Below are 11,330 nucleotides of genomic sequence, written 5' to 3' on the forward strand. Positions count from 1 at the left end.
TCTAATTTCTTCTAGTTTCTTTTTTTTTTCACTGACTCAACCCATTTCAATTAACAACTGTTCATCTTGTGCCTACCTAATCCAAAACTTCCCACTTATTAAAAATCTCAAATCTTCAACTTTAAAATTCACGCCCAATTTTACAAAATTCTTTCTATATTTTCATACATTTCTGACCAATTCAACACATTCCAAATTTAAACATAATTTTGTAGCAGTCCCCAAATTTTTATTCAGCCTCTTCGCCTTCACACGCAATTTCTACAGAAATTACAAATTCGAGTTATCATTGTTAATCCTCTGTGACCCTCGTAAGGACAAGCCGCACCAGTAATGGATAGATGGATGGATTGTTAATCTTAACCCCAAGTGCCTATCATAAATTGCCATTTAAATTAATTGTCGCAAATGTAATGTCAATGTATTTATTTAAAGCCCTACTGTATTCTTTTTGAATTAAGTAGTGCCCTGTATTACTATTTTGCTGACTATCCAGAATTCCAAATTTCTTATGGCCCCTCACCCTTTCAAGCTCAAATATGCATCCTATAAATCAGTCGCAATTGATGTGTGTTAGAAAAATTGTATATATATGTTATCATGCGTTCTCTAATGAGTACTTATTAATAATGTTACTGTTCAGTATGCTTGCTGCTTTGCCTTGCTTATTCTTATCTTGTACAACAGAACACAAGGATTACGGCTGGGTCAGGGGCGAGATGACGGTTGTGTCAAACAAGATGCTGCTGACAGCTCAGCGTCCACCAGAACAGATCGTGAAAACAACACGTCAAACGATGCGTCATGAACCTTCTGATCTTCCTTAAAGAACGTCACTTTCTCTTTTTATCTCTCGGAATATTGCTTAAACTGTTTTGCTGATATAGCCATATCTGCACGCAACACTTAGTGCGTTACTTTTTGTTTCTTTTCTTACGAGACGAAGCCACAATCTCCCCCCCCCCCCCCCCCCCCCCCCCCTTAAGGGCTAATCGTCTCACACTGTGGGTAGGGCATTCCAAATAAAAAGAGCGAGGAGTGTAAAACAGATTTTTAGTGTAGTCGGATTGCTGGAATCCACTCCTCGCGAGAAAAGACTCAATATTCTGCCTCACTGGTTTTGTCTGCTGATCCTTTTGCTGATTTTGAACCGAACAATGTGTAATTAAATTCTGTCGTTTTGATAAAGGTCAATTCAGTTTAGCAATTCAGCCTCCTGTTGCCCAAATCCAAATGTTCTCTGGTCCAATTATAACATTTCATTATTTTAATTAGCTTCATCATGTCTTTGAAATGCTATATTACATATAAAAATGTCATGATTCAAATTATTTAATTTCTATCGATCAATGTCCACTTTGCAAAGATTCTGATCACGCTGTCATGATTTGTTATTATTAGTGTATCTTCACTGTCCATATCTATGTATTTTGTTTTTTTATCCCCATTTTAGTGTCAATAAGCAGCCTTATTATTCCCTCTTTTATCAAAACTCCTCAGTTATGTCCGCCCCAGCACCCAAACACGCTTCCATCCTTTTTGTCCCATACTCCACCAACTTTGTAATGCTTCAGCAGTCTTTAGCAATGTGTCCAGTTTGACTTCATGTGACTCGTGCAAGTCTTTAGCAGCCTCTCCTCTTAGATTCTCATGATGATGATTCAGGGCTGGACCGTCCGCCACTCTCAAATGCATCCATCTTGTCTTTGTTCTTTCAGTCCATTTTCTTTTTGATCTGCAACTGTGTGTATTCCACCAACTGTATGGTTCTTGTCCTGTGAAGAGCTGTGCTTGCCCCCTTCAAGCATGATAATAGTTCCTGTTGTTCTCCCAAAGGTCAAAGGTGTGTCATGACCAGGGACAGTCCTCTGTTGATTTTGAGACAGACAGTGGAGTAAGAGGACTCAGTTCAGGAATTGTGCCACGCGGTAGGGCAGAACACACTGGGACACACATTTCTCGAAACTATCTTCGTGTTATCAGTCTCCCTGTGTAATATTTGTTCCTTAAACCCCAAATCTTCCTATTAACATTTTGTATCCTATCAGTTGCGCACACTTATCAATTTTTTTTTTCCTTCTGAGTAATCCATCCACCCTACCCATTAACACAGCTAAAATCCTCTTTCCAGTGTTTATCATCAAATAAAGTTCCGAAATCCTTTGTAATAAACTGTAATCTAATTTAACATTCTACCAACATGGTTGTATATGCAGCAAAGGTTATTGTTCAATCTATAGGTCATACAGCGCCTGTGTTCCTTGATCTAACATCTCATAAGTTATTATTGTCAGCAGCGCTAAAGGATAGCGCTTGAAAGTGAATTTCTTATCGCCCAATTTAAAAGACATGCCAAGTTTGAGCTAGTATTTATTCATTTATTTATTTGCTATCCTCATGTTAGCTGGCATATGTTAGAATTAAAATGTAATTTTGCTTTTAATTTTAAGTCTTTCAAAATTGCTATATCCTTACTGCACCGAGATAAACTGTTAAATATATCTTTAAAAACAAACAAAAACAATCTATGCTCCTGCACAGACTCTTAAACATGGCACCCAAATGCCAGATTACAAATCAAACCTCCTTCACTCTCACATTTTTTGATAAAACAGTCTACTTATCTTAGACACTGTCATCACATACTAAATAATGGCCTGCAAATTAAATATAATGTTTTTGCTGTGGTCCCTCAAAACATGTGACTAGAATTTGGACAATTATTAACCCCCATCAATTGATCAATTATCTCCTCACTAAATTCCTAGCCTGTTAACCTATCTGCATAAAGAAGACATTTACAATGCAGAGGATAAGAGAATAACAAGGAACACCTGAACCTTAACCCAAGAACACAAGGAAAACCTAACAATAAACAAAATAAACCCAAACCACAATCAAAACCAAATAAACTAGGACCATGACATATGTAGACCAACACAGTACTCCATCCATCCATTTTCTGAACTGCTTAGTCCCCACGGGGGTCGCGGGCGTGCTGGAGCCTACCCCAGCCGTCATCGGGCAGTAGGCGGGGGACACCCTGAACCGGTTGCCGGCCAATCGCAGGGCACACAGAGAAAGACAACCATTCGCACTCACACCTAGGGACAATTTGGAGTCTTAAATCGGCCTACCAAGCATGTTTTTGGAATGTGGGAGGAAACCGGAGAGCCCGGAGAAAACCCACGTGGGCCCGGGGAGAACATGCAAACTCCACACAGGGAGGGCCGGAGGTGGAATCAAACCCGCACCCTCCTAACTGTGAGGCGGACGTGCTACCCAGTGCGCCACCAAATCTTTCCTTATTAAAATTTTAGCATTTTTGTGTAGAGCACCATTGATTTCTAATCATTGACCTAATTTTCACCTTAATTTAATCCCAATCACGAATGCCCCCTACTTAATACTTTACTTGGTGTTCCTTTAATAAAAAGTGCCCCCTTGCAATGTCGTTTTTATTTGTTGTTTATTTACTCTAAGTGATTCAAATCTTTGACTTATCTTTACATGTAACCACCTTGTATAGTCTTATGTCATAAGATTCAAGATTCAAGAGTTTTTTATTCGCCATGTTTGAGCGTGCCAAACAAGGAATTTGACTTCGGTAAATCACAGCCTCTGTTCAACATTTAGGTGACTAACAACAACACTCAGGACATGTGAAGAACGAAAGATATTGTCAAACACCCCCTGATCTTAAACTCCCAAGAGGGCAAGGAAAAACTCAAAACTCTAGCTAGGGGAAATGAGAAACCTTGAGAAGAGACCACAGATGGGAGGGTCCCTCTTCTAGGATGACCAGGCTGCAATGGATGCAGAGAGGACACATAGTACAAACAGTGTAGACAAAAAAGGTGTGGCAAGCGGGATGTTATTGCACAGTAATGACTCTAAGACTCTAAGAGTGGTGTGAGTTCATCAGAGCGACAGCCTGGGGGAAGAAGCTGTCTCTGTGTCTGCTGGTTTTAGTGTACAGAGCTCTATAACGGCGTCCGGAGAGGAGTAGTTCAAACAGGCTGCAACCTGGGTGCGAAGGGTCTGTTGAGATGTTAATTGCACGTTTCCTGGTCCTGGACAGGTACAAGTCTTGGATAGATGGGAGGTTGATTCCAATTATCTTTTCTGCAGTCCTTATTGTCCGTTGCAGTCTGTGCTTGTCTTGTTTGGAGGCCGATCCAAACCAGACAGTGATGGAGGTGCAGAGGACAGACTGGATGATGGCAGTGTAGAAGGTCTTCAGCAGCTCCCGTGGCAGGTTGAACTTCTTGAGCTGTCTCAGGAAGTACAGCCTCTGCTGGGCCTTCTTCCGGACAGAGTCTATGTGGCCGGTCCATTTCAGGTCCCGAGAGATTGTGGTTCCCAGGAACTTGAAGGTGTCTGATGAGAGAATAGTATTACTGCGGATAGTGAGGGGTGAAAGTGGTGAAGGGCCTCGCCTGAAGTCCACTGTCATCTCCACGGTCTTGAGCGGGTTCAGGTCCAGGTGGTTTTGGCTGCACCAGTGGACCAGCCGCTCCACCTCCTGTCTGTACGCAGTCTCATCACCGTTCTGGATCAGTCCGATGAGAGTGGTGTCGTCTGCATACTTCAGGAGCTTCACGGAAGAGTCACTTGCGGAGAAATCTTTGGTGTAGAGGGAGAAGAGCAGTGGGGAGAGGACGCATCCCTGAGGGGCTCCAGTGTTGGTGGTCAGGGTGTCAGATGTGATGCTCCCCAGCCTCACACGCTGTCTCCTGTTGGTCAGGAAGCTGGTGATCCACTGACAGGTGGAGGCAGGCACCGCAAGCTGGATGAGCTTCTGTTGGAGGATGTCAGGAGCGATGGTGTTGAACGCCGAGCTGAAGTCCACAAACAGGATCCTGGCGTACTTTCCTGGGGTGTCCAGGTGTTGCAGGATGTAGTGCAGTCCCATGTTGACCGCATCATCCACCGACCTGTTTGCCCGGTAGGCAAACTGGAGGGGGTCCAGCAGGGGGCCCGTGACATCCTTCAGGTGGTTCAGTACTAACCTCCCGAAAGATTTCATGACCACAGATGTCAGTGCAACAGGTCTATAGTCATTCATACCTGTGATGGCGGGCTTCTTGGCCACTGGAACGATGGTGGAGCGCTTGAAGCACGAGGGCACCTCACACAGCTCCAGGGAACGGTTGAAGATCCGTGCAAAGGTGGGCGCCAGCTGCTCAGCGCAGACTTTCAAGCAGGAAGGTGACACGCCGTCTGGGCCCGGTGCCTTCCTGATCTTTTGTCTCCGGAACATCTGGCGCACTTCCTCCTCGCGATTCTGGAGTGTGGGCGCGGCCTCTGCAAGAGAGAGAGTCGGTGACCACGGTGATGGAGGTGTGGACAGAGCAGTTGTGGGGGGAGGTGAGTATGTGGATTGTGTGGATTGTGCTGCAGGAGGTCCCGTTGTGTGGGAGGACCGATCAAACCTGCAGTAGAACCTGTTTAGCTGGTCAGTGAGCCTTGGGCTCTCCACAGGACGGGGGGTTCGTTTCTTGAAGCCCGTGATGCTCTGCAGGCCTTTCCACACTGTTGAGGGATCAGGATTGGCAGAGAGGTGTCTCTCCAGGCTCTCCCCGTAACACCTCCTGGCTTTCCTGACCTCTCGGTTCAGTGTGTTTCTGGTCTGCTTGAACAGGTCCCGGTCGCCGCTCCTGTAGGCCTCCTCCTTGACTTTGCGCAGCCTCCTAAGGTTCGGTGTAAACCAAGGTTTGTCGTTGTTGTACGTGCAGAAGGTCTTAGTCTGCACACACAGATCCTCACAAAAACTGATGTATGATGTGACAGTGTCAGTGAGTTCATGCAAGTCTGAATTTGCAGCTTCAAAAACACTCCAATCGGTGCAGTCAAAGCAGGCTTGGAGGTCCTGCCTTGACTCCACTGTCCACTTCCTGACAGTCCTCACCACAGGCTTAGAAGTTTTTAGTTTCTGTCTGTAGGCAGGGATCAGATGAACTAGACAGTGGTCCGAGAGTCCTAAAGCTGCACGAGCCACAGAGTGGTATGCATCCTTAATTACGGTGTAGCAGTGGTCCAGTGTCTGTGCCCCTCTGGTGGGACACGTTATGTGCTGTCTGTATCTGGGGAGTTCGTGTGCGAGGTTCGCCCTGTTAAGATCACCCAGAACAATGATTAGTGAATTTGGTAGAAGTTTCTCCATGTCTGTCACCTGGTCAGCCAGCATCTGCGTGGCTTCACTCGCACGTGCGTGTGGTGGGATGTAAACAGTCGCCATGACGATCGAGGAGAACTCCCGTGGTGAATAGAACGGCCGGCAGTTTATGAAAAGTGTTTCTAGGAGAGGGCTGCAAAACTCTTTCAACATCATGACATCGGAACATCAACGTTCATTAATGTAGAAACAGAGACCACCTCCCTTTGATTTTCCGGAGAGCTCCGCGCTGCGATCTGCACGCGTTAGCCGAAACCCAGCTAACTCCATGGCGTAGTGGGGGGTTCGTTCGCTAAGCCACGTCTCAACAAAACACAGCGCGGCGGATCTGCTGAAGTCCGTGTTCCTTGAAGTGAGGAGCAGCAGTTCGTCCATCTTGTTCGCCAGGGAGCGGACATTCGCCAGATGAATTGACGGTAGGGCAGAACGGAACCCTCTCTGCCTCAGCTTTACGAGGGCTCCCGCTCGTTTTCCGCGTCGCCGCTGTCGCGCTAGCTTGTATAGCACCGCCGCTCCGGCTAAAATCTCTGACAAACAGTCTGAATCAGAGAGAACAGGAGAGAAAATACCAGAAGAAGACTGACCGATGTTTAACAGTGCTTCTCTAGTAAAAGTGATCCGGGATAACCAATCAATAATTCCTCCTAAATCTAACATCTGCAATCACGATTTAATTTTATCCAATTCTACAATGTATGTTCTCTCTTACTCTCACATTTTTTATGAGGGCTGGGCACTCTCCTCGTTGGACCAGTTTCTGCCCACAACCCTCAGATTATTATTCTATAATTTCTAATTTTTACATTTAACAATGTAAATCCGATAAATTATTGTCTCGCACACGGTTTTCTTGCACCATTTTAGCCCAATTCCATCATCTATAACGAACTGGTACACAAAGACAAACACCGTGGGATGGGGGGAACGAATTTCGGTTTCTTTGTGTGTCTTTGGCATGTGGAGAAATTGACAATAAAGCTGACTTTGACTTTGACTTTGAATAGATAACACATGGGCCCAAAACATAGACATGATAATCTTCCCAGCCGATGACAAATTGGGGAGGGGGTGGGGGGGGGCAGCTGTGCGGAGAGCCTTGCCAGCACCACGTCACACAATGCAACCCCCCACCTCTGTCGTAAATATGCATTTGTGCCCACCTGACCGTTTTGCCCAAACTTTAGCGCCGCACCCTTTTGAAAACAAAAATGCTTACAGTTTAACCCCACCGCACAATGGGATACAACCTTCATGCTAATTATATATATATATATATATATATATATATATATATATATATATATATATATATATATATATATATATATATATATATTCATTCTTTATCAAATTCTTGTAGACATTTTTCTGACTCCAACTCAGATGCCAAATAAAAAAATCAACAATTTTATACAAATCAACTTATTGTTCTTCATGAACCACAAATCATCACTTCCACCCCATGAACAGCAGCACCACAACTAATCACTCACTTTTCCAGCTGTGTCACTGTCCCATCTGACAGCCAAGCCTGCTTTCCGCACAATATCAACATAGACACACTAACAATTATGTAGCGACCTGGTTAACCCAGTTACCCTTCGCCCTAGACAACAATATAAGTCTCTAAGGTCGCACTATTGAGGTCGCCAGGCATCCATCCTGCTATATCAGCGATGCCTTCACCTTTTTTTGTATTGGTGGCCTGGCCGATCTAATCGACCCTCACCTTAGGCAACAGTACAAAATCCCTAAGTGTCTACTGTTGAGGCCACCCCGGTGCCCATATGCTAGCTATTGGCATCCCACAAGTTCCAGCGGTGTGAGCGCCCTTCGCTGATCAGACAAAGTCCTCACCACCTTTCTCTTTTCAAACAAAAATCATCCAAACAATTCATATCATCAAACATCAGTTTATATACAACCACCATTCCCGAACACAGCGCTAGAATTATTCATTTTTAATTTTACTCTGCTTTCACTCCACAATATTGCTGAACTGGGACATTTTATTGAAAAATAAAAGGTTCCCCCTTACCTTTTGTGCCGATCGGACTGCAATATTGTTGAGCAAGAGCGGAGAAGGAAGAATCCTTCTTGGAGCATGTACTTTCCCCTCTGAAGAAATCACGTCAGGGTCACCAGACTTTCAAGGAACAATTATTTTAAATGTGAGGGTGCTGACAGATGATTGTCAGCCTTATTTATATTAACTTCAGTAATCGCAGATCTTGATAGGGTTTTTGGAACGATCTTCGTAATCTCATCCCTAAATGGACTGAATCTTCTGGGTGGAAAATTTCATGAAATTGTCATCTGAGCTGCAGTCGGCTGATGTTGCATTAGCTTTGCCACAGTTTCAAATAAGTATTTAGGGTTGTTTTTAATTGAGACCAATAATTCTAGAGCAATAATTAGTTTTTGCTAGAACAAGTGCTTCTTTGAATTTCTGCAGGCCTACCCACCTGTCACTGGCTCAAACAGTAATCTGTTTCTAGAAAGAGTGATGGCACCTTCACGAGGAAGGTCATACCCAGAGTCCAACTCAGCACTTCTGAACTGTGAGGTAGATGTGCCACCAAAGGTTTTACAGTAGTGAGGTGGCCTTTCCGCGCTATGGTGATGTGTGAGTTGGCAATAATATTTGCAAAATTGCAATAGTACAAACTATGCCTCCATATGCCTCTATAGTCCTCCATATGTCGTTTCAAAACAATTAGCTGACTTCTCACGTTTGACCAGTGTACGTGTGTTTGAATGCGTGTGGCTGCAACCCCCTTTCCCAGGCCGATGAACATTCCAGTTGAAATTTCCGACTCTGAAATCCAACCTTGCTTATTGATTGACCCACTTTTCTGTCCGGTAGGGGGCGACGATGGACTTCAACCCGAGTTGCCAACCAACATTCACAATCAAAGAAGGGAAAAAAAAATCCGTTTCGTTGTCTCTCGTGAGCACACAGGAGCAAAGGGCCCACTAAATGCCGAGTGGGCGACTTTCTATGCAAGTTAAGGTTTGTCAACGACGACTTCAAAAGACCATTTTTTGACGCAATGGATCCCGTCGGCCAAGGTAACCGTGAATGTTCCCCGTGGGCTAAATTGGCTACCATGTATCTTACACTGACGTCACACGATGAGAGAAAATGTCAAAGTCTAAAGTTAATGCATTGCAACGTGCATGTAAAAGTTGGATGTGTGTGAAGGCCTACAGATGTGTCATTTTGGTCGCTTGTGTATCGAACCGAAAAGAACGGAATTGGCTCGCTGCTACATGCTATATGACCAATGATGCTACAAAAAAGAATGCTCTTAAGTGACTTTGGCGCATTTTCTCGTATTTACATGACGTTGAAACACTACGTCTCCTGTTCAAATTGTATCTCGCAAACAACTCAAGGCAAATGTGAACTGTTTTGGTGACATTTGAAAAGCAGTTTTCCTGGCACTGCAAGCAAGGCCGTCAGCTGACAGAATTCGACGTTGACGTCACTTTCAGATCGTTGTAAAATATCCTCCATTTGAGAGCCTGAAGTGACTCTTCAAAGTGTACCTTCTGTGAGGGTCCACTCGACTGTTTGATGTAAAAGTTCAGCCACATAGAGCGTATATTTTCCTATGATTTTAAACCAAGTTTAGCGCCAATTTACTTTGTCCTTGGCCAGGTTGAACACATGACTCTGGCTTTCAGTTTATACTCAGAGGTGTCAAATACATGTCCACAAAATAAAAAAAAAAAACATCTGCCACAGCAGGGAGGTAGCTTGTTAAGCCTAATTTCCACCGACGGATGGTACCTACCCTGCTCCACTCAACTCTGCTTTGGTCTTCTCGGCTCTACACTCTAAAAGAGTGCTTCTCCACAACTCGGCATACGTCACATCATAGTAGGGTGACCAGATGTCATATTTTTCCCGAGTATGTCCAACTTTTGAGCCCTAACAAAATGTCCAGGGGGAATTTCAAAATCTTGAAGAATTTTGTTGGACTGCCTCAAACATAATACATGTACAGTAAGTACATTGTCAATAGAATTACCACTCCATTCCATTTCACTCAATTCCAGGTTTTTCTGTATCGTTCGCAATAAAGTCACGCCCTTCTTCTCAAATCTAGTCACTTTGCTACGAAGTAGGGTGGGCTGGCCAGTCTACAGCGAGTGTTTACAGGCAATGCCAAAACGAAAATGCACGTTCACGGAGTTGAATAAAAAAAATTCCCGTGCTTTCGCCAGGGTCGTGATCCTTATGAAGCTGAGTGCTTGACATGCAAGGCAGGCACTTGCGTGTCTGTGGCAAATAAAGTTGCCAATGCACCCTGCAAGAGGACTGAAGAGGAGCCCTTTTTTTTCTTCAAGTGCTGCACCGATGGCCATATTTCGTTTGTCTTTTTTTACTTAGTGTACCACTTTAAAACTATCAGATGTTATTTCATTGTACACATATCTTTTGTTAGTGTAAATATGTTTTCGTTATTGTACTATATATGTTGTTTTGCTATTCGGGCCAATAGATGCAATTGCTGTACAGACACCATGTCATTTGTGTCATAACATACGGCACAAATGACCCCCCCTCCACTCAGAAAAAAGACCCCCCTCCCAAAAAAATTTTTTTTTGTTTTTAAAAACATGGGACATGCGACATCCGCCACAAGCGTGTAAATAAAGCATTGTCTTGGACCAATCATTGGCCTCCAAAATATTTACCGTATTTTCCGCACCATAAGGCGCACTTAAAAGCCAAAAACGAAGGTGCACCTTTTAATAAGGTGCGTCTTGTGTGTGGACCGAATTCCAAATTCTGTATAATTGTTTTGTGTGGCTTCCGTAATATACAGGTGTAATATGTAGACCCATTCCCCTTGGGTTGGTGTCAGGAAGGGCATCCGACTGTAAAAACCTTGGCTCCAAAAATATTCTCAGTATGGCATTTCACCCACTGGCCATGGACCACCTCCAGTGGAAAAAATTGAGAATCCAGTCCTACCCAGCGGAGTCTGGAAAGTGGACTTTAAAAAGAAGAAAAAAAAAAATATGTAGACCCAATGAACCAATCAGAGGATATTACGTTTTACGTAGAGAACCAATCAGAGGACATTAAGTTTTACGTAGAAAAAACAATCAACAATACTGTATGTAACACGTAGAGTAT

General features: G+C 43.9%; 1 protein-coding gene across 10 annotated transcripts in view; it reads left to right on the forward strand.

The window, feature by feature from the left end:
- The first annotated feature begins 9,058 nt into the window (after nucleotides 1–9,058).
- Nucleotides 9,059–11,330, forward strand: part of LOC125988692 (tumor protein D54) — a 177,151-nt gene continuing 174,879 nt past the window's right edge. For 3 of the 10 annotated variants that reach the window (XM_068653198.1, XM_068653199.1, XM_068653210.1), the window contains exon 1: nucleotides 9,062–9,250. In XM_068653198.1, the coding sequence (XP_068509299.1) occupies nucleotides 9,232–9,250 (19 nt within the window). In that variant the 5' untranslated portion in view covers nucleotides 9,062–9,231. Of the gene's footprint in view, nucleotides 9,251–11,330 lie in introns of all 10 variants that reach the window. The other 7 variants (XM_068653190.1, XM_068653191.1, XM_068653207.1 and 4 more) reach the window with 5 other exon arrangements.

This window comes from Syngnathus scovelli, chromosome 2 (assembly GCF_024217435.2).
Source record: "Syngnathus scovelli strain Florida chromosome 2, RoL_Ssco_1.2, whole genome shotgun sequence".
NCBI classification, from domain to species: Eukaryota; Metazoa; Chordata; class Actinopteri; order Syngnathiformes; family Syngnathidae; genus Syngnathus; species Syngnathus scovelli.